Source organism: Globicephala melas, chromosome 2 (assembly GCF_963455315.2).
Source record: "Globicephala melas chromosome 2, mGloMel1.2, whole genome shotgun sequence".
NCBI classification, from domain to species: Eukaryota; Metazoa; Chordata; class Mammalia; order Artiodactyla; family Delphinidae; genus Globicephala; species Globicephala melas.
Genome location: NC_083315.2, coordinates 74,315,143 through 74,340,628, shown reverse-complemented (window position 1 = coordinate 74,340,628; position 25,486 = coordinate 74,315,143). Strand labels below are relative to the sequence as shown.

The window sequence follows — 25,486 nt, the reverse complement described above, 5'->3', positions numbered from 1 at the left end:
AAGGAAACTATCACAGACTACTGGAATCATGTCAAAGGGACAAAGAAGCCAATACAAAGGGCCTTCACTGGCCAAAGGTAGGACTATTTGAGCCTAAATGAAAACTGCAGTGTTGTTCAACAGGTATTTAAAATCTACCAGTGTAGAATGATATTGAAAACAAAAACATTTTACTTTGCTGCTAGGGTATCAACTCATTGCTTGAAAAATTAGTAAATAAAGACAACAAATCAAGCTTTTTAATCTAATGTTCCCGTATAGATTGTATTTTATGGTAAACAAATAAAAATTCCAACTAATAAATTAATGTAGAAGGGATCATAGAATTAGAAAATGATTCTTTTTCAACCATCAAGTAAATGATGATTGTGAAATGAGAATTTATAATGGATTGACCCACTGGAAATCCAAACATCACACAAAGACAGACCAACAGGCATTACGTGCACAGCATCAATAATGGAGCATTTTTTTGCCAAATAATTGAACCTGAACCTGATCAAGCTGTTAGATCTGTCAATTTACAGGAATAGAGAGGACAGTGCAAAGTCACGGTATACAATTAGCTAACACCAGACTACAGAAAATTCTGCAGGACGAACCTTTTTCTCTAACAAATAAATACTAAGAAAACAAAAAGAACAAGAGAGAAGTGTTAACGACAGACTTGAGAGACACACAACCAGGACAAAGTGTGAGCGTTTGGAACCTAAATAAAAATGAATCAACTGTAGAAAAGAATTTATAAGACAGTCATGGAACTGGAACACTGATAATATTAGACGACATTGAAAGAATTATTCTTTTTTTTCAGGTGTGATAAGAATGATATTTTCGAGGTACACGCTAAATTATTGACAAATGAAATGATTTTCTCCCTAGGATTTGCTTTAAATAATCAAGTGGGCCAGGGTGGGAGGACTAGGTGAAACAGGATTGGCCACTATATTATTATATTGTACACTATTAATAGCTGTACAAGCGGGATGACAGATACACAGGTGCTTATTATAATTCTCTTTCTAATTTCGTGTTTGTAAATATCCATAAAACCTTTTTTTTTTCATTTTTGAAAAATGAAGGACTAAAAAGTTAAGTAACTAAAGAAGATGAACGCAAATATGACAAAATGTCAAAAACTGTCAAGTTCTAAGTGATGGAAATACAGACGCTTACGTTTTCTGTATGTTTGAAAATGTTCGTAATGGTAAACAAAATCGTAAAAGCACTTCAATCCAGCAAAGACTCAGCGCCAGGTCAGGTTACAAGGATTGAGAAATGTAGTTACAGACACCTAATGCTGGCGTTGACCAGTAATGCCCTCAGAAAATTAAAAGCAAATGATAAAAAACCAAAAATGTTCAAACTCGAACTATTGGACTGGCCAAAAAGTGCGTTCAGGATTTTCTGTGTTATGGAAAAACCCAAACGAACTTCCTGACCAAACCAATATTAAATTATGAAGGAAAAAGAAGGACCTAGAGAAAAATACTCCAGCTGACAAAACAGTGACACATGCTTACTATACTTGCAACATAAAGGATCTCCAATTCAGAGTAAAGCCACAATACAATCAAATGGCAGAGGAGGTGTCTCATGATTTTATTTCAAAGCCTGATGACAATCAGAGAAAGATCCAGCTAGAACCATGTGCCCTAAGGCCTTAATACCTTAAGTGACAGGGGTATAAAAAGCAACCTCACAGAAGCTCAAATCTTTTATGAACTGGAGTTATAAAACAAACCAAGGCAAAGCTAACAGGCTGCTTGCTACTCGGATACATTAACCAGCCTCTGGAATGAGCAACTACTGCAAAAGCATTGCTCCGTGACAGAATCCTCAGTACAGCATGGTCTCATGTTCCCTGGACCTAAGAAGGCTCTTTTCCATACCTGATGATGACACACTGGTTCTCTCTGTCAATGATCATGTTTCTGTACATATTATCTGCAAGAGCATAGATATGTGGTGGGTTTTCATACTGTGCCTGGAAAAGAAGAAAAAAAAAAAAAACAAAAAAACCATGGTCAGTTAGAGCAACACATTACATTTCTTTTCTTGGCCTTGGCAATGAATACACCACTGTATAGTTCCAGCCTTAAAGGTTGCATAATACAAGAATCATAAACTTGCTAAGGTCATGAGGAGGTACACCTAAAGCAATGAAGATGGAATTTGGAAGGACTCTTCTGTAGGCCTATGTGTGATTCAACCTTCAGACCTAACCATCGTCTTCAGAGACTCCGATACCACACCCTTCCACCCAGCACGCCTCTGTAGACCACATTCCATTTCTAAGTGTTTCTGAAGACATTTGGGCAACAGGTCTTAAGAGGGCCTTACTAAAAACCTGGATCTGACTGGTATTAATTCAGAAATTCTAGTTTTTTTTTTTTCTAAGAGGTAAGTTGAAGATCCTGGGACCCCACAGGAAATTAAGTGAGACTATATGAAAATAAGGAAAAAACTTAAAAACTTTCCATTAGAAGAAGGCAGGAGGTGTGGTTCTTTAAAGAGATAAACAGATTTGACCAGTTTGTCCCATCTCAGTATGGAAAAACAAAAAATCCTACCACACCAAGATAGCGGGTTTGTGCTTTTATCTCATGGGATATCTTAGCTATGCATAAATATAAATCCACCAATAAATTCACTGCGTCAGGACGACTGCAGCCCTGCTTCCTTCAGTTTCTTGGCACCACTTCCACCACTTCCTCAAAAATCACTAAAAAGAATAATACTTCATATGGTGGAAAGCGGGAGGAAGAACACGCCTTCAATTTAAGACTATCTACCATAAAAGAGTGAAAAGAAAGCCAAGTCCAGAGGGAGAAGACATTCAGGCTCTGTCTTGCCCTTCTCTGGTTCGCATCTCTAGAGTGGGGATAATAACGTCCATGGTACACATCTCACAAGGTAACTGAGATGAAGGATGGGAAAGTAATTAGAAAAGGTAAGTAAAACGCAGCAGTAAAGCAGAATCTACTTAATCCAGCTTTGAGCCTTGTTACACAACAAGTTACTGCAGTGTAAGGGGCCTGGCCCAGAAATTGCCACTCACTGCAAGCCCTGGTGGATCAGAGTGGAGCGACAAGGGGTGAGAGACTGCTCGACGCCTGCACAAATGGTAAGCACGGGTGTTTCCAGTGCCCACGGCTCCCCACATGTGAGCGGGGGGCTCAGAAAGGAAACTGCTCATGAGGGTCTAGCTTATTCCTGGGACTGAGGGACTGAATAATTCTATACAGGGACAAAAATAATGCCATTGCTGCCTTCACCTCATAGTGAGAAGGGATGCGTAGATGGCACTGCAGGATAAGAGTCTTAAATTGTCTTCTTCCAGCCCAGACTGCTCAAATTATTATCTTTAATATCTCTTTGAAAACAGGGAGACAGGAAAAGAAAAGAGGATGAGGCACTTCTCTGGTGGTCCAGTGGTTAAGACTCCCAGCTTCCACTGCAGTGGGCACGGGTTCAATCCCTGGTTGGGGAACTAAGATCCTTCATGCTGTGCTGCGTGGCCAGAAAAAAAAAAAAAAAGGATGGAAAATAGAAGGAAATGGAGTAGAGAGAAAGCTGTGAGCAGTGGAGGGAAAGGAGTGGGCAAGTCATTGCCCAATAAGGCTTCAAAGTCACTTAGCTAGTTATACTTGACCTCTGCACGTCACTTTTTAGTTTTCAAATTGGTTTCCCATCTATGGACTCCTGGTACTTCTCAGCTACTGATGAGAATTATAGGGTAAGCATTTCCTCTACCTGATCTTCCCTTAGGCTTGAAAGAAAGTCACTGAGACCTGACTTCAACTCCCAGCTTCAACACTCAATATATTCAAGTACTTTACCTCTCTGAGCTCCAGTTTCCTCATCTGTGAAATGGGGATGAAGAGTAATCCGCAGCCAGCATACAGGGCTGATTTATTATGGTTGCAAGTGTAACATAGTACCTGGCACTAAGTAAATACCAATTTTACAACATTCTGTTACCACTAGCAGTTAAAAATAAATATATATTAAAAACTTCTAGGGCATATCTTTAAAGAGAACTCTTCAAAAAGATGAATGGTCTGAAAGGGACTCACGTAGCAAGGCTTCACAGAGAAATGGGAAGAAACAACACGAATACACAGCACTTCCACCCACCCCACTTTGGCTGTCATTGAGGACGCCAAGCCGGCTCCGTGCCTGCTGCCCCGGGGCCCTGCTGATCAGGGCGCCAGGGCAGGGCCCAGCCTCTACTGACAGTGTTTCCCTTGTGCTGGGCTTCCATAAAGGCAGCATTATCAAAGGTCTTTCGCGTGGCAGCCTCCTTCGGCTCCAGCTACCAGCACCATTCATCTGGCAACCACGGGGTGGGCTCTTGCTCTGGGTAAATTGCCTTCCACTTCAACTGATGAATTTGTGTGGGCTCCCTTTTGTTTGTTTTCCAGGGGTCAGGATTAATGAACGCTCTTGTGCTTCTGCTGGAAAGGAAAGAGGGAAGGAAAAAGATGCAGAGATGGGGAGGCCTGGGGAAGTGATGAGCCATGGGATGAAATATATTAATTAGGATTATGGATTCTATTTTGATCACACAACTGAAATGGCTATGGAGCTGGGTCTGAATAGAGATCAGGGTCACATTAATAAATGAAGTCATAAAAGATTCATTTTTCATGTTCCACTCATAGCCACAGCTTAAGTGATTTGCAGAGAAAAGTTCCCGTTGTCCTATTTTTTTTTTACCGAGTAGTGTTTTTTTTTAGTCCTTAGAATTTTGTGACATATGTGGAAGGAGGAAGATGCCTGAAGCTGTAAGTCTTACATCCTGTTTGACTAATTTTGTATATAATGTTCCAATAATAATACTCCTATGCTTTTTTGAGCTGTACTCTGAAGAGCAGCACATTATTAAAAATCAAACAATGTCACCTACTTGCGTTTCCCCAATAAATAATTCATAATAAGAAAATGCAAATGTATTGCAAACTTCAATTGCCCATGCATCATAAAAGCCCCCAAACACTACAGTAATTTAAGTGGCATGTAACTTACCGCTCCTTGGTACATTTCAATTTCCTTTTCCCCAAAATATGGCATCTGCTTGAAAGGGTTGACTGAGATTAATACAGATCCTATATATGTCTGAGTTTAAATCCAGTTAAGGTCTATCATTAATCTTCATAGCTATACATTTTTTGAATTAAGCAACCAGATGTTATCAAGAATTCATAATGATTGTCCCAAGGAAAAGCTCACGTTTGTCTTCTAAAAGATTACAAATAAAGACAAAAGCAATTACCAACTAGCTCAGGTTTTGTTCTCCAGGAAGAGTAATTAACTTAATTACCGAAGTGTTACTAAAAGAAATCGTTATTTTAAGTGAATTGAAGCACATTCTTTCAAGACTGATGACATGCACAGCTAGGAAAAAACGAAACAAGTGACCAAGGAGTAAAAAGAGCAAATATTTTTTCCTTGGAAATTTCACGTCTCTTAGGTACACTAAAAACATATTCATTTACCTGTTTAACAAGTACAGGGATATAAGATGAACTGAACAGTCCTGCTCTTTTTTTGTTTTTTTTAAATTTATTTTTGGCTGCGTTGGGTCTTTGTTGCTACACATGGGCTTTCTCTAGTTGCGGCGAACGGGGGCTACTGTTCGTTGCAGTGCGTGGGCTTATTGCGGTGGCTTCTCTTGCTGCAGAGCATGGGCTCTAGGCACGCGGGCTTCAGTAGTTGTGGCACGTGGGCTCAGTAGCTGTGGCTCGCGGGCTCTAGAGCGCAGGCTCAGTAGTTGTGGTGCACGGGCTTCACTGCTCCGGGGCATGTGGGATCTTCCCGGACCAGGGAGTGAACTCATGTCCCCTGCATTGGCAGGCGGATTCTTAACCACTGCGCCACCAGGGAAGCCCCAGTCCTGCTCTTTCAAATCTCTGGAGAACTGAGTTGTTTCCATAAGTGGTATTCAGAGCAGAAAATTACAAACCCACATAGATCAGGTTTAGGGAAGAAGGTTTTATTTCTGTGTGGGAAATCCCAGAAGGCCCTGCAGAAGACAATGTGTTACATATGCCCCCAAAATGAAGTGTTATTATAACATACAAAATATTTCCATTTATCATTCAACAATCAACTAGTTTGAACTGGATGTCTACAACACGCCAGGCATTGTTACAGATGCAGAGATACAGCAGTGAACAAAATGGACAGAAGAGATAAAACTCCCTGCCTAGAGCCCGTGCTCCGCAACAAGAGAAGCCACCGCAATGAGAAGCACGTGCACTGCAACAAAGGGTGGACCCCACTCGCCGCAACTAGAGAAAACCCATGCGCAGCAATGAAGACCCAATGCAGTGCAAAATAAATAAATTTTTAAAAAAAGAATGTAAAGCTATGAGATTTCCTCCTCCAAGGGTACATTTATATATTCACATATTAGGACCTGAGTGTCAAATAGAGCAGCACAGGGAATCTGGTCGGATTGCCTAGCTCCCCACACCCAGTTCTATTCTACGCTGACCTTGAGTCACATCTCTAAGCGGTGGTTATTGGACGATGGGGTAAATAGGACCTACTTGATAGGCCTGTTATGAGAATTAAATGAAACAGTATAAAATGGTCAGCACAATGTTTGCTATGTAGTAGAGGCAATGTCCTTAATTCATACACTTCAGGATGCTCATTCTGTCACGTTAACATCTCTGGGATGCAGTGCTGGTATTATTATTGAACACAAATGAGCCAAGTGTGGAATGGATCATATAATATTTAAAAATTAATACTTATACATGAAAGTGAGAATAGGGTATGACTGGGTTGCAATTTTGCTTGCTTTTTCACTGAACAGAAAGATCTTCAGAATTGAAAGGGCTGAACATGAAACAGTAGTAGACAAGATGGGGTCCATTTTCACTGCACATCCAGATACACCCAGCACTGCTCTGGGGTCAGGCCATGGCACTAAGAGAAAACGCAGATGAGACAGTGAATCATAACTGAAAATCACTACAGAGTCACAGACGAAGGGCCAAGAGCAAACGTATTTCCAAGTGCCAAAGTCAGAGGAGGCCAACCACACGTCAGTGGGCTGTTTTTTTTGAGGTAAAACTTAGAACAGATAAATTTATTGTTAGAATTATTAAGCAGGTCAGACGTCTTCATAGTGTTACAGCCAAGACTAAGTGTTGATGATAAAAACACTGATCGAACACATACATGTATACATGGCACTAATCTAAGCTCCTAATGACAATCCTGTTACTATTTTTTCTTTTTTTTTTTTGCGGTACGCGGGCCTCTCACTATTGTGGCCTCTCCCATTGCGGAGCACAGGCTCCGGACGCGCAGGCTCAGCGGCCATGGCTCATGGGCCCAGCCGCTCCGCGGCATGTGGGATCTTCTTGGACCGGGGCACGAACCCGTGTCCCCTGCATCAGCAGGCGGACCCTCAACCGCTGTGCCACCAGGGAAGTCCCCTGTTACTATTTTAATCCTATTTTACTAGGAGGAAACTGAGGCATAGAGAAATCTTCAACATTCAAGAAGTACAGCACTGCTACGACCATATTCATTTCAGAAGTAGATGTCTATGCCTACATCCATCCCCAAATAGGATCTTTCCATGGAGGATGGTGCTCCTTCCTCAGTTGTAAAGGGACTGCTGTGGATGTCACCTGTCCTAGATAAACCAATCCCTGCACTCAGAGAATAAAGAGCTGCCAGAGGACCCAAGCCAAAGGAATCACCAACCCAACCTTGTTCCCCAATAAATAGATCTAGATTGGGTTGCATAAGAGCTCCTATAGGTACCAACATTTAAAAATATTTCTTTATTTATTTTTGGCTGTGTTGTGTCTTCGTTGCTGCATGTGGGTTTTCTCTAGTTGCAGCGAGCAGGGGCTTCTCTTGTTGCAGAGCATGGGCTCTAGGTGCACAGGCTTCAGTAGTTGTGGCTCACGGGCTCTAGAGCACAGGCTCAGTAGTTGTGGCGCACGGGCTTAGTTGCTCCGTGGCATGTGGGATCTTCCTGGACCAGGGCTCGAACCCGTGTCCTCTGCAATGGCAGGTGATTCTTAACCACTCTGCCACCTGGGACGGTCAGGAACCAACATTTTTTTACTGTTAATAGTCTGCTATGTGAAAAGACATCTTGTAAAGTCTTGATTTTCACTAAGTAGTCTACATAAACTCTGGCAAGGAGACATTCAAAGAAAAAAACCTCTTTTGGAATATTCTAGGCCAATCCTGAATCCATGACTCAGATTGGAAGAGGGATCCAGTAAGGCTCTCGCGGGCGGTATTATTTGGGAGGACTCCTGAAAAATAAAGTTTGGTTTGAAATGAATAACGCTGTTCCTATCTAGCTACAAATTTACTTAAATCAGAATGGAGACAAGAGAATTTGATTTGGAAGTTAAAGGAAACAAATATGTTTTTCCCACCTGCTTGGGTCTGCAGAGACCTCAGCTACCTCCCTGACAGCACAGGTCATCTACTGGGTTGGGCCACTTCTCCAGGTAACTCTAATACTCACTCCTGCTCCCTGCTGCATAATTCAGGTGTGCCTTTGGAAACAGCTGTTCCGTCATTGTCTCTACCCACACGACCTTTAGCTGGAAAGGTGTGGCCCAAGGTTAATTCTCAAATTGTATGCAGATACACAAGGTTATGATTAAAAATTAAAAAAAAACCGGAAATAAGATAAATGCCATCTTATTTAACAGCATATGCAAGACAGAAGGCAGCTAATAGATCTTTCATTGATTGTTTCCCAATTACTACTCTGTGGATCCTTGTACTTCCATCAATCTGCAGCAAGAATGACAAAAAGAGAAACAGTGCCCTGAATTTTTTATAAAGCCCAATGTATTCAGTATAAAGGACCATCCTTTATTCTTACACTATTTCCTTTCTACTTTTTGGGTGTTAAAATAGTCTTTCTTTTATGAAATGTGATGGTAGTGCAGCTCCTGTAAATTTGTTTTTAATGGTCTTATAAGGCAAGGTTAAGAGTTTAATGTTTTTTTTAAAAAAAAAAAAAAATTAAATAGCCAGTGAATTCCCCCAAACTGCCCACACTGATGTAGTCGACCTGCCCGGACTCATCACTGAGGTGGGGCAGGGAGGTGAGGTGATTTGCGTGAAGTCACATATGTGGAGACGACAGAGCTGGAACTTGAGCCCCTGGCTCCGGACACCAGACTCACGTTCATCTCACTGCAGTGGCTGCCCCCCAACATGAACTGATGGCCAAGGGTCAAACCTCATTCAAATCAATGGCGCTGCCCTGAGCTCCGGTTGCTCTGGCGCAAGTGTCTTAACTCCTAATTCAAGGGCTGAAAATGCCAAGCACACTTGAGCATGTGGTCTTCGAGGAAAAACAAGTTTGGAGAAAGTTGGACCAAATGAGCATGGAGTGCTTTGTACAGGAACTATTTTTGTCAGCCAAGTGGCTATAAATGATATCTCACCAAGCAGAGGGAAAAAACTGCAAGGTTTCCCTCCTATATTTTAGAATGTAATTGTAAGAAGTGTGGAAACACTCAAGAAAAATAGATAGTAAATGAAACCTCCCTGGTCTTAGGATAAATAGCTGAAAAAAATGGGGTTTTGTTGGTTAACAGTGTTCGCATATTCCAAGTAGATTTTTTTTCTAATGTGAAACAAAGAAATGTTCAGTCAGCCTGAATGCATTAACAATTGATTGTTCCAAATGCTGACCTTCAGTACGAAACAATGTGCTGCTATTAGATGTAGAATAGGTAAAATGAGCATTTTTATAACTTAACCTAAAGGCGAATCTCTTCTTGTCTTAACTATTAAGCTTAGGAGAGAGAGGGGGAAAAACTCATTCAAAATAATGCTACTCTATCATAACATTCCCTTGGCATTGAACTTATAAAGGAGGCTTCTATCACTTATCAGAGGAAAAGATTCACAGTTAGACCCTTGGTATTATTTCGTAAACATCCAACAGAGCCATCAAGCTTCCTCAAAGCTGAAAGCTGCTCTGTGCTATTGCCGGAAAGCATGCTGATGCCGAGTTTCTCATATACTGAGTGGGCAGAGGTTTCTACAACACGAAGTCTATTAGTGGTCAACTAACTCATTTCCTTGGAAGAACACACGATTAGTCAGTCATTGATTCAAAGACATTAATTCAAAGGCTGGGAATCAGCCCCCTCTGTGTGAGTCACTTTAAAATTCTGCTGTCTGAATATAAAAAGCGAGTCATCATAGTCAACAAACTTTCAATGAACATCTACTATAATGCACCATGCCAAGAATTATGCAGGAAACTAAGAAATAAACAAGGCAGGATGATGCCACTTTTTGGCTAAAATTAACAAGAAAGCACATGTATGTATAGGTATGTTTATATGTGAGTAAATTGAAAAATATACAACAGGTTAATAGGAACAAACCTTATATGGTGGGATAGCAGGGGATTTTAATGTTCTCCTTTCTAGTTAACTGCATTTTGTAAATCGTGTTAAATGAACACATATTGCTTTAAAGTGCTTTTTAAACTTTGCTTTTTAGAAGGTATAGAAGACATAGTCCCTGTTCTTAGGAGTTTCTAGTGTTTTAGGGGTAAACGCGATCTGTACGGAGAAAAGTGAGTCTGTCTAGGTTGATGATGGGCTGGCTGCTGATAACCACTGACATATTTTTCTTTTCTTACCCAGTTGATCAAAAACCATGCCTATAGGGCTTCCCTAGTGGTGCAGTAGTTAAGAATCTGCCTGCCAACGCAGGGGACACGAGTTCAAGCCCTGGGCCGGGAAGATCCCACATGCTGTGGAGCAACTAAGCCCGTGCGCCACAACTACTGAGCCTGCGCTCTAGAGCCTGCGAGCCACAACTACTGAGCCCGTGTGCCACAACTACTGAAGCCCGTGCACCTAGAGCCCGTGCTCTGCAGCAAGAGAAGCCACCGCGATGAGAAGCCCGTACACCGCAACGAAGAGTAGCTCCCGCTCGCTGCAACCAGAGAAAGCCCGCGTGTAGCAACGAAGATTCAACGCAGCCAAAATTAAATAAAATATAATTTTTTAAAAGAACAAACCATGCCTATGTAAATAATGTAATAAACTGAGTCCACGTTCTAAGAACATTCCAATGAATAATGAGTTCAACTACATCCACCGGAAATGAGTCTTCTATGGGCTTGTCAATAAACCAATCCTCCATTGAAAAGCTTCTATGGGGCTTCCCTGGTGGCGCAGTGGCTAAGAATCCGCCTGCCAATGCAGTGGACACGGGTTTGAGCCCTGCTCCGGGAAATTCCTACATGCCACAGAGCAGCTAAGCCCGTGCACCACAACTAATGAGCCTGTACTCTAGAGCTCTCGAGCCACAACTACTGAGCCTGAGTGCCACAGCTACTGAAGCCCGTGCGCCTAGAGCCCGTGCTCCACAACAAGAGAAGCCACCGCTGTGAGAAACCTGCGCACCGCAACGAAGAGTAGCCCCCACTCGCGGCAACTAGAGAAAAGCCTGTGTGCAGCAACGAAGACCCAACGCATCCAAAAATAAAATAAATAAAATAAAATTAATTAAAAATTAAGAAAAAATAAAATAAATAAACAAAAGCTTCTATGGTAAAATGCATTTGAATGTCCAATAAGCAACTTTATCATTGAAGTTTTGGAACATAATTCAGAAATACGGCAGGGGGTTTCCCTGGTGGCGCAGTGGTTGAGAGTCCACCTGCCGATGCAGGGGACACGTGTTTGTGCCCTAGTCCGGGAAGATCCCACATGCCGTGGAGCGGCTGGGCCCGTGAGCCATGGCCGCTGAGCCTGCGCGTCCAGAGCCTGTGCTCCGCAACGGGAGAGGCCACAAGAGTGAGAGGCCCGTGTACCGCAAAAAAAAAAGAAATATGGGAGGAACTTATACACTTGCCTTAGTGTACGATAATAATAACTAATGCTTACTTTGTACTCACTGCATTCATTATTTCATTTTACCCTACAACAGCCTCATGTGGGAGGTTTTATCATCACTTCCATTTTACAGGTGAGGAAATCAAGGAACACAGATCACAAAACTTGTGTAAGGTCACCAAGCTCACGCAGATTAAAGCTTGAAGCCAGTCTGTCCAGATTCATCCCAACTCTTCCTGATCCGTCATCGGCCAGTTTCCATGTGCCTTAGGTCTTGCACATAAAAGTGATTAAAATCTTTTAATAGATGATAAGCCCAGATAAAGTGAGCATATTTCAATTTTTTGACCAAATAAAATGAGAACTTACAACCGAATAAAACTGCTTTCATACAATTAAAGGAAGCTCTGTGCAGGTATCTAGGAGTCAACAAATGTTTTCTGCAAAGGATCAGAGAATAGTCTAGGCTTTGCGCATCATAGGGTCTGTTGCATATACTCCACTCTGCCACAGTAGCATAAAAGCAGCCACAGACGGTAAGTAAACCAACAAGCATGGCTACGTTCCAATAAAATCCTGTGGTGGGTGGGATTCTGTGTTTAGGCAGCGGGCTTCCACACCTGATCAAAATGCTATTATAACGTGGCTAATGAATCCAAATCTATCTATTACTGCTTAAAAGCAGAGGTTTAGGGATTTAACTACCCAGATATTTGGAAAAACTTCCTGTGGTAAACAAGAAACAGCACACTATTGGTTAGAACCCTCCAAGTGCCTTGGAATAACGTCTATTAGTATTAAGCCCTGGTGAGTTGAACTCCCTCCTCACCAATGATAGAATAGGCAGTCCCTGCAGAAGTACTGCTGCATTGCTATGGGTGCTTTTACCTAAGAGTCAAAGGAGTGGTGTAAATAATAAACAGAAGCTACGAATGTGAAAACTTTACCTTCCCAAGGTTTGGGGGTTAAAATCTAAAATGTATGTTATGATAGTTGCAAAGACTCCGCTTTGAATGATCATCCAGAACGCCATACCTTCAGAAGCCACCAAGAGCATCACGGTTAAACTTTCTGGTACTACTATATAGATTTTCACAGACCCTTGCTTATCTATAACCAACTCCACAATAATTCTATTAAAAGAACTTTACATAGTTGCACCAAACAGAACTCCTGAATCCTGTAGGAACTTAAGCAACTATCACAGTTCTCTGTTTATAATGAAGTCAACACACATTTGAATCAAATTTCCATTCTGAATTTTTTAAAGTCCTACCAAAAAAAATGGTATCTGGCAAGCTAAAACTGAAACATAAAGAACTCAAGAATATCAGACATTTTCAACAGTTCATCTTCACTTCTCTCTCATGTTTCTTTTCATGAACATAAGAATGCAGAAAAACTGGCAAAATGGCATATTTTTTTGCATGAGGCAATCTTTTTTAAACCTTTTAAGTCTGGACTTAACTGTCTCTGCTTCGCAATTAGGGAGCGCTATCGACAGAATTCTGCAGACCAGGACATTCTCTAGGAAGAGCACAGGTTTTAGACACCACGTGCGTGGCTAGAGCACTTCAAAGGTACAGTGCCATTGACTGAAATAGAGGAATACTGGCTGCATCTTTTTTTTTTCTGGCCACACGGCGCGGCATGTGGGATCTTCGTTCCCTGACCAGGAATGGAACCCGTGCCCCCTGCAGTGGAAGCACGGAGTCTTAACCGCCAGGGAAGTCCCTGGCTCCATCTTGCTTTTGTGAAATGCCAGGGGAAAACTTTGGCACCATCTCTGCCCTTCCTACAGCCTGAACCAAGGGACAGAAAGTACAAAATCACATTCTGCAATGGTGAAAATGACTTGAGCATATAGTGTCAGTTCAGAATTTCAGATGGATCTCTTATACTAGGATGGACATGTCATCTCACTTAGAAATGTCCAAAGAAACCAATAAAGGATACAAAAATGTAGTCGTCCATGTATCTCTTCTTTAGATTCTCCACGATGGCATTCTCTGTGATCTTGGAGAGCAACACCATGTCATCCACGCCACTGTGCTTGACATTGTGGCTCTGCCAGTGGTACCGGTAGGCACCTTTGCTTCCCTGCAAACAGAGAACACACAATTATGAGGATGGTTTCTTTTCTCCTGGAGGAAAAAAAAAGTGTCACCGAGTTCCCAAATAGTCCTTATATCAAATGAGAATGAGCAAAGCAAACAAAGATCTTGCTATCAACAGATCTGGATTCAGATTTCCGCTTTGCCACCTAAGCGAAGTGGGGAAAAGTGATCTAAGCTTTTGTGTCACTTAGGCTTTTGTCTCTGTAAAAATGGGAGAAATAAGACCCAGTTCAGAGAGTTGCGGTAAGGATTAAATAAAACGACATGTAAAGCACCAAGCCGTATCCAGAGTACAGCACAGTAAATGATCAACGGGCTTGGATAATTCCTTCAACCTTATTGTTTTGTAGAATTGACTGGTAAAATAAGCAATGAAACAGAAACGTTCTGGACTTGGCTTGCAAATTATATGACGGAACTCAGAAGTGGAAAGAATATGTATCCCACAATGGCTAGGTCCCACTGTCATTATTTCTCAAGCCATCTGAACTGCTTTCCATCCATGAACTTCCCACTGTCGATGTAATACTGGCCTTCCACATTCAAAAGATAAGCTACATTTTTTACCCTGATCACTGCTATATTAACAAGGAAATGGACAGGACGGCCTCAACACGCTCACAGAACACGCTACGCACAGAAGAACCTCGTCTGATCTCACAGCTTCCTTGGACAGGTAGAGCCCTTGTCTGCTTACTGGATTTACAACTTAACACCACGGGTGGCCTCTGAGCATCCTGTGGCCCGCAGGGCTTCCTATCACTTGGCATTTCTGCAGTGGGATCCCCCATGGGTTGGACTACGTGCCAAGTCCTGGAGCTAAGGGCAGATGGGAGCCCCATTGTGGCTGCATTTGGGGAGCTCATGGTCTCCTGAAGGACGTGAGAGATAGCCACCAAATGATTCATCATTTGTGCGTCAGCAACAGTCCACGTAAACGCAGGTAAAATGGGTGTTCCAGCAGTGGGTGGAGACTCCTTTGTCCCAGGAGAGACAGAAATCACTTCCTGGAGAAGGTGCCATGTGAAGTGGACGTAAAATATTTTGAATTTGCCAGACAAGACTAGACAAGGAAGGATATTCATTATAATTTACACTCACGGTGCAAAAAAAAAAAAAGCCAATACACATGAAATAATGACAAATAATACATGGCAAGATATTAGAAGACTCTCCCTTCCCTTCAAGCTCTCCATGCATCCTACTGGACATGTCACACACTGGACAAGCATGGTGGGCATTGAATCAAGCAAGACTGGCTCCTCTCCCTCCTCAGGAGTTTACTTTTTTTTTTTGCGGTACGCGGGCCTCTCACTGTTGTGGCCTCTCCCGTTGCGGAGCACAGGCTCCGGACGCGCAGGCTCAGCGGCCATGGCTCACGGGCCCAGCCACTCCGCGGCATGTGGGATCTTCCCAGACCGGGGCACGAACCCGTGTCCCCTGCATCGGCAGGAGGACTCTCAACCACTGCGCCACCAGGGAAGCCCAGGAGTTTACTTTTGAGAGGAGTTTGGATAAAGGAGAAAAAATTTCTGAATTAGCGTATCTAGAAAGGCCACCTGCTCAAACGTCAAAACTAGGATGAGAAAAGGCAATAGGCTCTTTGAGAGAAGGGGAAGGTGGAAGGAAACAAGATAAATAACATTTTAAATTTCACTTTAAAAAACTGTTTAATGCTTTCCCTGCAGGAGACACGTGCCCTTTGAAATGGCAAAATCTAAGAAGCGCTGGGAAAGCAATTATTAAAAAACCAGCCAAGGAAGGGGCCACCATAGGAAAAGCATAGTGCGATGGGTTCTGGAAAGGGTTCTGGAAACCCTTTCTGGAAAGCTTGCCACCCAGGCTGCCTTACAGAGGGAAACTGTTTATATGATAAATTGGACTTTCTCAGAACCACACGCAGCATCAGTTCCTCAATCAGTTCCAAAATTACCTCAAACCTCACCACTCCTTATTCTTGAGGCAAAGCAGAAAGCACTGGCCACAGCATGACTCACTGGATCTCAATGGAAGAGTTGAGAGATCTCCATCTCCACCTTCTATTTCCACCCAGATAAAGATTCCTGGAGGCTCCTCCCCTCCTCCACCCTCCCTGCTTTCCCAGCTTGAATACTCTTTCTGGGCACCTGCAAAAATTACTCTGCATAGAAAACTAGGGTCCTGGAGTAACTAGCCAGTAGGTGTGTGCGTTTGTTTCTTTTTTACCCCAATAAATATCTACCTACTTAAAAGAAGGCAAAAATATTATTTTCTCTTTAAAAATGTAAACAGTTGAACAAAACAGAAGGGCTACTAATAAGCTGTTATTTAACATGTGCAAAGGACAAGAAATGTAGGGGCTCCGTGTCATAGTGTATGTGTTTGTACTGATCCACAGAAATGCCTTCTCAAGGTAACCCAAGTCCATCTTGGTGCCCAATCCAACTGTCTTTTCTCTCTCTCACTGCAGTGTGATACATTACTGTCTGCCCCATCTCAAAGGTAGTGTCTTCTTCCTAACAGCAGTTACTCCCCAGTGCAACAGGGCTCCTCGTGGAGTGCATTGATTCTCATCGTCTCAAATATCCCTCCGCACAAAAAAGTCCCCGGCTGGGTCTCCAGACTTCTATCTACAAGAGGGTAAGGAACCAATAGGATACCTGACAGTTACTATAAGCAAGGCAATGAGCCATTTGATTTGAGGCAATTGCTTTTTTGCTCTTCCAAACAACCCTATGAGAGAGGGGTTAACATTCCCATGCTACATGCAAGGAAACAGACGCCCCAAGCAGTAAGTAGCAAAGGCAAGATGCGAACCAAAGTCTCTATGATTATGAACTCATTCAGACATCACGGGTTCTTCACACTTTCTCCCTAGTGACTTACTCGATATTTCCACATGTTATGTTTAAATGGCAACAGAATGCCATTTATCTGAATTCATCACTAAAAAGACATAACTGAATTCATCACTAAAAAGACAAACAGTTGGAGGGTCCTCCGTATCCACGGGTTCTGCATCCGCGGATTCCCAACCGTAGATCGCAGATAAGAAGGGCTGACGGTACGATGCCATTTTATATAAGGGACTTGAGCATCCAGGGATTTTGGTATCCACAGCGGTCCTGGAACCAATCCCCTGTGGATACAAAGGGAAGACTATACAATTTTTGTTAATGGCCACCTTCTCTTAGCATCAAAGACTAAAACACTGGAGCTATTTTTCACCTGACATATTTCCTATAGCCAATTTGGTCACAAATCTCTCTCTGTCCCCCACTTCCTCCCAGGCTATTATAGTTATATATGTGAACTCATTCAATCTTCACAATCATCTCCTATACTATGTATTATCTCTATGTTACTGATTTAAAAAAAAAAAAAAGTAAATCGCCCAAGGTCTTCTAATTGCAGTTCCTGTCTTTATTGACCCCCACCCTTACTATGCTTTTCTCCTCCCCCTTCTCCATCCCCCCCGCCCCGCCCCCCGAAATTCAAATGCAGTAAAGGGAAGGAGGGAAAATAGCTAGGGATGCTGGGAGCACCTTAGAGCCTTTCAGGGAAGGCTGACCCGTCCTTGGCAATCCACAGAACCCACCCATAGGCAGATGAAAGCTGGGACAGGGCTGGGCTGGGCAGTTCTAGCGGAGGGTGAGAACCGGATCCGGGAAGCTGGAAATGAAACAAGGATGCATAGGCTCTCATCCCAACCCACGGAAGCTTCAAAGTTCCCCACAGTGAAAAAGAACAACTGTTTAATGTTTTTCTATAGGGGACCACAGTGTTTGATCATAGTGTGACTTTCCCAGAAGCCTTCCTTGGAACATAGCCACTGACAGAGAATAAGTGGGGAACACAGTGGGAAACGGTTATCACCTTACAACCCTAGACCAGGGTCCCCAACCCCCGGGGAGCGGCAGACCAGTAAGGGGTCACACAGCAGGAGGTGAGCAGCAGGTGAGCGAGCAAAGCTTCATATGCCGCTCCCCATGCTTGCATTACCACCTGACCCATCTCCCCCAGCATCCCCCCCCAGCATTCCCCACCCCTCCCCATCCCCTCCCCCATCTCCATCCCCCTCCCCTCCCCGTCCCCTCCTCCTCCCCTCCCCACCATCCCCACCCCCATCCCCCCACCCCTACCCTTCCCCCATCCTCCCCCTCCCCCGTTGGAAAAATTGTCTTGCACGGAAACCTGTCCCTGGTGCCAAAAAGGTTGGGGACCGCTGCCCTAGACAATGTCCTCAGAAGCTGAAAGTTGCCTTCAGACCACAAACTACTGTCCTAGAATTGTGTGGACAAGAATGGTGTTCCTGGGGCAAATAACCTGGACTTCTTTGCTTCTTCCTCCTGCCCCTGACTGGGAGGGTAGGGGCAGGATGGGCTGCCACGCCTGCTGGGAAGACGACCCGAGGGACGGAGACTTCCCCATCTGTGTGAGGAGGTACATTTTCCTCAGATGACAGAAGTCCAGTTTACCAGGCTAGCACCTCAGTGAGACTCCACTTCCTTCTCTTCTGTGGGCTTTTTGGATGGGGTAACTCCTTTTAGTTTCCCCACCAAAAAAATGGTAACATTTTAAACAAGTAGGGGCACTCAGTGAGGTATTTCATTTCCCAACAGTTCTTGGTAAGTGAAGCGACGCCGTACAAAGGATGGAAAATGGCTGCTGATGTGCCAGCTAAGAAATGATAATAATAACAATGATAATGATGATGATGATAAAAAGTTACTCTTAGGGCTTCCTTGGTGGCGCAGTGGTTGAGAGTCCGCCTGCTGATGCAGGGGACACGGGTTCGTGCCCCGGTCCGGGAGGATCCCACATGCCGCGGAGCGGCTGGGCCCGTGAGCCATGGCCACTGAGCCTGCGCGTCCGGAGCCTGTGCTCCGCAACGGGAGAGGCCACAACAGTGAGAGGCCCGTGTACTGCCAAAAAAAAAAAAAAGTTACTCTTAGCCCTGACAATGATTACAAATTACGAAAGAGATACTTCTCACTAGGTAAACGTTGAGTGCAGACTTTCTCTGGTCCACAGTTACTTCCTAATGATGAAACAGTTGATTAAAAAGCATGGATTCACGTGCAAGTTCTAAAACGTCGGGTATGCCCACATCCACTTAATGGCCCGGTGTACCCCTCACAATGAAGGGGTGGCACCAAGACACAGGGGTACCTCACGCTGGGGAAGAACCCGGTCACTGATTTTATTTATTTATTTATTTATTATTTGCGGTTCGCGGGCCTCTCACTGTTGTGGCCTCTCCCGTTGCGGAGCACAGGCTCCGGACGCGCAGGCTCAGCGGCCATGGCTCACGGGCCCAGCCGCTCCGCGGCATGTGGGATCCTCCCGGACCGGGGCACAAACCCGTGTCCCCTGCATCGGCAGGCAGACTCTCAACCACTGCGCCACCAGGGAAGCCCCCGGTCACTGATTTTAAAAGCAGAAGTGTCATGAACTGGTGTGTGTTTAGCAGGGTGGGGACTAGGGTGAGCAAAGGGGAGTCAGCGCACGAAAGCAGGCACTGTCTCCTGAAAGCCAACCTCCACTCCCACGGAGAGGGCCCCAGGGCAGTCCTGCCCACAGCCAGGGCTCTGCACATACTCTCACTAGTGTCTCTGAGCATTTTCCTTCCTTGGTTCATCCCGGAGAGAGGAGACGACCATATACTGGGTAACTACACTTCTTCATACGTCCTTCAGACGCCCAGGAAAGGGAGGCCATCAAATGTGCTGGGTAAACACAACAGGCTCAGTGTTGGGCAGGGCCTGGGGAAGGAGTGGCCATAAACGCCCTTACCCTCTTGTAGAAAGAATACACAGCACAGTATCTTTAGACAGTCATGTGGAAATAGGGATCAAAACTTCAGTCACCAGGGCTTCCCTGGTGGCACAGTGCTTGAGAGTCTGCCTGCCGATGCAGGGGACACGGGTTCGTGCCCCGGTCCGGGAAGATCCCACATGCTGCAGAGCGGCTGGACCCACGAGCCATGGCCACTGAGCCTGCGCGTCTGGAGCCTGTGCTCCGCAACAGGAGAGGCCACAAGTGAGAGGCCCGCGTACCGCAAAAAAAAAAAAAAAAAAAAAAACACTTCAGTCACGGGACTTCCCTGGTGGTCCAGTGGTTAAGACTCCGAGCTCCCAAGGCAGGGGGCCCAGGTTTGATTCCTGCTCAGGGAACTAGATCCCACATGCTGCAACTAAGACCGGCACAGCCAAATTAATAAATAAATAAATATTAAAAAAAAAAAAGAACTTCAGTCACACAGACCAATATATAAACTGTTAACTAAACTAAATAAAAATAAAATGCATACCCTCTTTGATCCAGCCATTTTATTTTTAGGAATTTACCTCAAGATCTACCAAGGATGCCAAGATGTAAGTAGAAGGTTGCTCGCTGTAACAAAGTCTGTAATGAGGAAAACTGGACATATGGATTAGAGACCGATTAGAACATGGCACTCCCTGCAGGTGTTCCACACGGCCATTGAAAGCAATCTGCCTGTGCTGACTTGGAAGATCTTCAAGATCCCCAGTTTCATGAAAATAGCAGTCAATACGTGGATTTAGTATTCAAGGACTGCTCTTGCCTAAACTTTTTAAAACATATGTGTTGGGACTTCCCTGGCGGTCCAGTGGTTAAGACTTTGCCTTCCAATGCAGGGGGTGCGGGTTTGATCCCTGGTTGGGGAGCTAAGATCCCACATGCCTCGCGGCCAAAAAAACAAAACATAAAACAGAAGCAATATTGTAACAAATTCAATAAAAGACTTTAAAAAAATAAAGGACATCAAAAAAAATCTTTAGGGCTTCCCTGGTGGCACAGTGGTTGAGAATCCGCCTGCCAATGCAGGGGACACGGGTTTGAGCCCTGGTCCAGGAAGATCCCACATGCCATGGAGCAACTACGCCTGCGCACCACAACTACTGAGCCTGTGCTCTAGAGCCCGCGAGCCGCAACTACTGAGCCCACGTGCCACAACTACTGAAGCCCGCCCGCCTAGAGCTCACGCTCCGCAGCAAGAGAAGCCACCGTCGTGAGAAGCCCAAGCACCGCAACAGAGAGTAGCCCCCGCTCGCCACAACTAGAGAAAGCCATGTGCAGCAACGAAGACCCAAAGCAGCCAAAAATAAATAAATAAATTTTATTTAAAAAAAAAAATCTTTAAAAAAATTAAAAAAAAAAAGACGTGTTATAATTGTTTTCTTGAAAGATACACAAGGTTCCATTGGGGAGAAGGCCTGGGGTTTGGGGAGAAAGGTGACTTTTACTCTCCATTTTAAACTTTGCTGCACAGTTTACTTTTTTATTGCTGTTTTAAACCATATGAATGTGTTAGTAAAATTTAAAAATAAATAGAAATGTTGAATATGATGCCAATACTATCAAGCATTTTCTGGGGGTGATGATTTCTGGAAAACCGGGGACTCAAATGTCCCCAATGTTGTAAGCGTATCACCGCAAAAGGCAGATAGACCATATTCTTATTGTCAACAATGGACAATGGGTAATGCTCTGGCCTGACGAGCTGAGCTTGTTTTTTAATGGGATTTTCTGTCCCAGTGAGTCGTAACAGGAAAGGCTTGGAACTATCTGTTAGACATTCATCTTTTAATCGACAGTCTGGGTATTCTACCTTTAGCAGTTCTGCTGTTTGCCTGGAATGAAACACTTCCATTGCAAACGATGGGGAAAAAAAAAAAAAATCAACCATAAATATTTGTTTGTCTACGTGCCGGGCATAGTAAGCCAGCATTGGGCTTGCAATGTGTTTCAACTTTATGGAACTTAGACCCCCCACTATTTTGGTGGTATGAAGATGGATGTCTGAAGCAAGCATTTGTGGGTGCTGAGCTGCAGTGAACAGAGTGCAAGGAAGGGGTGTTTCTGGAAGAGGTGGAGGGTAGGAGTGGGAGTGTGCAGTCAGGAGCCCACAAACACCCCTATTCCCCTCAACCTTTAAGGTAAATGGAACTGACTTTTACTGAAACCATAAATATACAACGAAGCTTTACAGCTCATTGAATTCTCACAACACCTGCAAGACATGAATATTACAATCGCACTGTCACTATTTTACAAATGGGTAAAGTGAGGTCTGGGATTATAATGTACCACGTTGCCTCTGCTCGGAGGGGCTGGGGATGGAAAAGTACATGCGGGGCTGGCACACAAAGCAGGAGCACAGGAGGCTCAGTGAATGTAGAGGATGTGTTTATTGGTCTCAGTCACGTAGGTACATGTGACCTGATCAAAAGTTGAATATTTGTGTAGCATTTCCATATACATGGCTTCAGTTAATCCCTGGGACAAAGGGCCAGCGCCGAGACTTGTCATCAGGACTTCTGGCTTTCTTTTCTTTGCTCTTTCTGCTACAGCACAGCTCACTTCCGATACCATTATCAAGGCCAAGTGTAGACACTGGCTCCAGGATCACTAGATCCAGTGGTTTCTAAGCCAGGGTTGGCTAGAGTCACCCTTCCTGGAAGTGACTAGAGCAAACCTAATTTATCATCTAAACCGAGACACTCTGTGTGCAGAAGGGGATGTTGTGAATAATAAAGCTGGAACAAGAGGCATCAACTGGGACTGTCTCAGGCCACATGGTTGTATCTGTGACCAGCTTGATCCCAGAAAAGTTATGGGCAGCTCTCAAAGACCAGCCCTCCCAGCAAGATCCTCAGGGTCTCCCACAAATCACTCAGCTTCTCTGAGGCTCTCGGGGCTTCTCAGCAGCCTGCTCAGGAGGAGGAGGTTCCTGACATTACATTGCCCCCAGGGGACAATCATACCAACCCCCAATCCCTCTAGGGGTAGAGTTGGTTTTACATGATGACATGATGACATGATCTGGGGGCAAAGTGTGGATGGTACACACCAGGCTGGCAACACTGGCTGGACTAATTGATTGGGGGAAGGAAAAAAGGTTTGGGGGAAAAAAAAAAAAAAACAAGAGATGGTCAGGAGCCCAAATTTGGTTTTAATTGCATATGTGATATTATTTATATAAAACGATATCTCTATGTGACAGTACAGTTGTTAAAATGATGCAGTTATTTATCTAAGTGTACTTTCTGTAGGGTTTTATTTCTCTGCTGAGTAAATATTTATAAAATGTGCACATATACAGTTCTTTTCAGTGAAAAAGAAACTAGATCAAATACTTTGTACAATGAAATATATGTATAAATGACATTTTCCCCATATTCTCGTTATTCCACGTCAGCTTTGTTCACCCCAGTTTGCAGCTATAGTAAACTCTTCTTTAAATAACAATGGGCCCCTAGCAGGAAAAGAAACTCCCTTTCTTTCACTTACTCTGACTGAAATGTGGCTCCCAAAAGGATGGATTTTTTATATCAATGAACAGTTCGAAGCTAAGATGTTATAAATGAACAGTTAACATACTCCATCAATTCTAAGATGCATTTTTTTCATACTTCTAACAATGTGAAACTAGGACATGTCTTACAACCAATGTTGTGTCACAGCTCAACTCATAACCAGTAGCATCTTAGGCTTGATAAATTGTGGCATGAAACACTTCCAAAGAGCCAGGCCCCCCTTCCACGCACTTTACAAATGTGAAGTCACTGAATATCATCAAGATATTATAAAGCTTCAGTTATTCTGGAAGCATTGTACCATGTATTAATGTCACTTCAGGAACTGTACAGTGGTTTTACTGGTGAGGTTGATGATTGCCCAGTTCTGGAGGCTTTGCTGTGATCATTTTTGTAGCTGTTGCTTCCACGCCCCCGTCCCAAACAGGATGAGGGTGAGTGTCCTGGCTGACAAGCAGCTCCCGTCAAGCTGCCCACACCAGACCACAAGTTTGCAAAGCAAGGTAATCTCCTCTTCGACCTGTAAAGGCATGTTCCATTTGGACATCTTTCAATCTAAAAATTCCTTCAGTATTAAGACCATTGAAGCAGGAGACCCCCTTCCCTCACTGCTGCCCCACAGGTGATATGTCCTCCCCAGTGGATTACACTGAGCTCTGGCCTTCACTTGCATATACTATACTCCCATGTTTCCTAAACCTCATTTTCAATAACTTTTACAACTCTTCTATATCCAAGTTGCACCACCCCTATGCGTCACATTTTTATATAAACTGTCCTTTTTAATTTGGCTAAAGTCTAAACAACTATCTCCATAAAATCACCAGTTTTATTTCTTCAGTGTGTTAAATAATGAAGATAGGGCTTCCCTGGTGGCGCAGTGGTTAAGAATCTGCCTGCCAATGCAGGAGACGTGGGTTTGAGCCCTGTTCAGGGAAGATCCCACAGGCCACGGAGCAACTAGGCCCATGCGCCACAACTACTGAGCCTGAGCTCTAGAGCCCGCGAGCCACAACTACTGAAGCCCATACACCTAGAGCCTGTGCTCCGCAACAAGAGAAGCCACCGCAGTGACAGGTCCGTGCACCGCAACGAAGAGTAGCCCCCGGCTCGCTGCAACTAGAGAAAGCCCGAGCACAGCAACAAAGACCCAAAGCAGCCAAAAATAAAATAAATAAATTTATTTAAAAAAATAATAATAATGAAGATAAACGATTTTAAGTACACGACATGGGGTCAGACACACTGACCTTACCGTGCACCTTGCTGCCATATCCCACACGTGGGGACCCGCTACCCCTCTCTACTGGGCCCATTTCCGCCAATTTCAAGTCTAGCCATAGAGAATTTAAATGGCTTCTATTTCCCAGACGTATTTTTCTCTGCCGTGGAAAAAACTCACCTGGCAAGACTAGATCCCCCTTTCGGTAGCAGATGAGAGGCTAGGTTTCGTTTTCACGAGTAGAAACTACTCTGAATTCATGTCCCAAATCCCCTGCACTTTCCATCAGGGGTTCCCAGGGCCCTCCCTCTAGTCCTCTTGCCTCAGAAAACAGCCACACGTGGGACATTTTATCGGTCCCCTGGGTGAGGGCTTGTCCTGAGGCTGACGAGGAAATTCTCTCTTGGGCACCTGCAATTTATTCTTTCTCTCTAGGGAAGCACTTTCTGCAAGTATTATCAGCCCTGTTCTATCGTTCTTCCTCTCAATCTTTAGGAAATCTAGGGCAGTGGCTCTCTCCCCAGGGGAGAATATTCTTCTTGTACAACAGCTAATTCTCATTACATACCAGCACTGTTTGCAACAGTTTTTTTTTTTTTTTTTTTTTTTTTGCAGTTCGCGGGCCTCTCACTGCTGTGGCCTCTCCCCTTGAGGAGCACAGGCTCCGGACGCGCAGGCTCAGCGGCCATGGCTCGTGGGTCCAGCCGCTCTGCAGCATGTGGGATCTCCCCGGACCGGGGCACAAACCCGTGTCCCCTGCATCGGCAGGCGGACTCCCAACCACTGCGCCACCAGGGAAGCCCTGTTCGCAACATTTTATACATGAAAATTTATTTAGTCCTCACAACCTTACCAGGCAGGAAAAATGAAGCACAGAGAAGTTAACTAACTTGCCCAACCCCAGAAGCTGGGCTTCAAATTGAGGCCGATTGGCTCTCAAATCTTTGCACTTAA

The 25,486-nt window shown here is 44.1% G+C and overlaps 1 protein-coding gene across 1 annotated transcript in view; it reads right to left on the bottom strand.

Moving 5' to 3' along the window:
* MYO1E (myosin IE) overlaps positions 1-25,486 on the bottom strand; it is a 204,753-nt gene that overhangs the window by 103,693 nt on the left and 75,574 nt on the right. The window contains exons 2-4 of the mRNA XM_030878851.3: positions 13,827-13,970; positions 5,032-5,121; positions 1,893-1,987 (exon numbers count right to left, since the gene is read on the bottom strand). Coding sequence (XP_030734711.1) covers positions 1,893-1,987; positions 5,032-5,121; positions 13,827-13,970 — 329 coding nt within the window. The remainder of the gene's footprint in view (positions 1-1,892; positions 1,988-5,031; positions 5,122-13,826; positions 13,971-25,486) is intronic.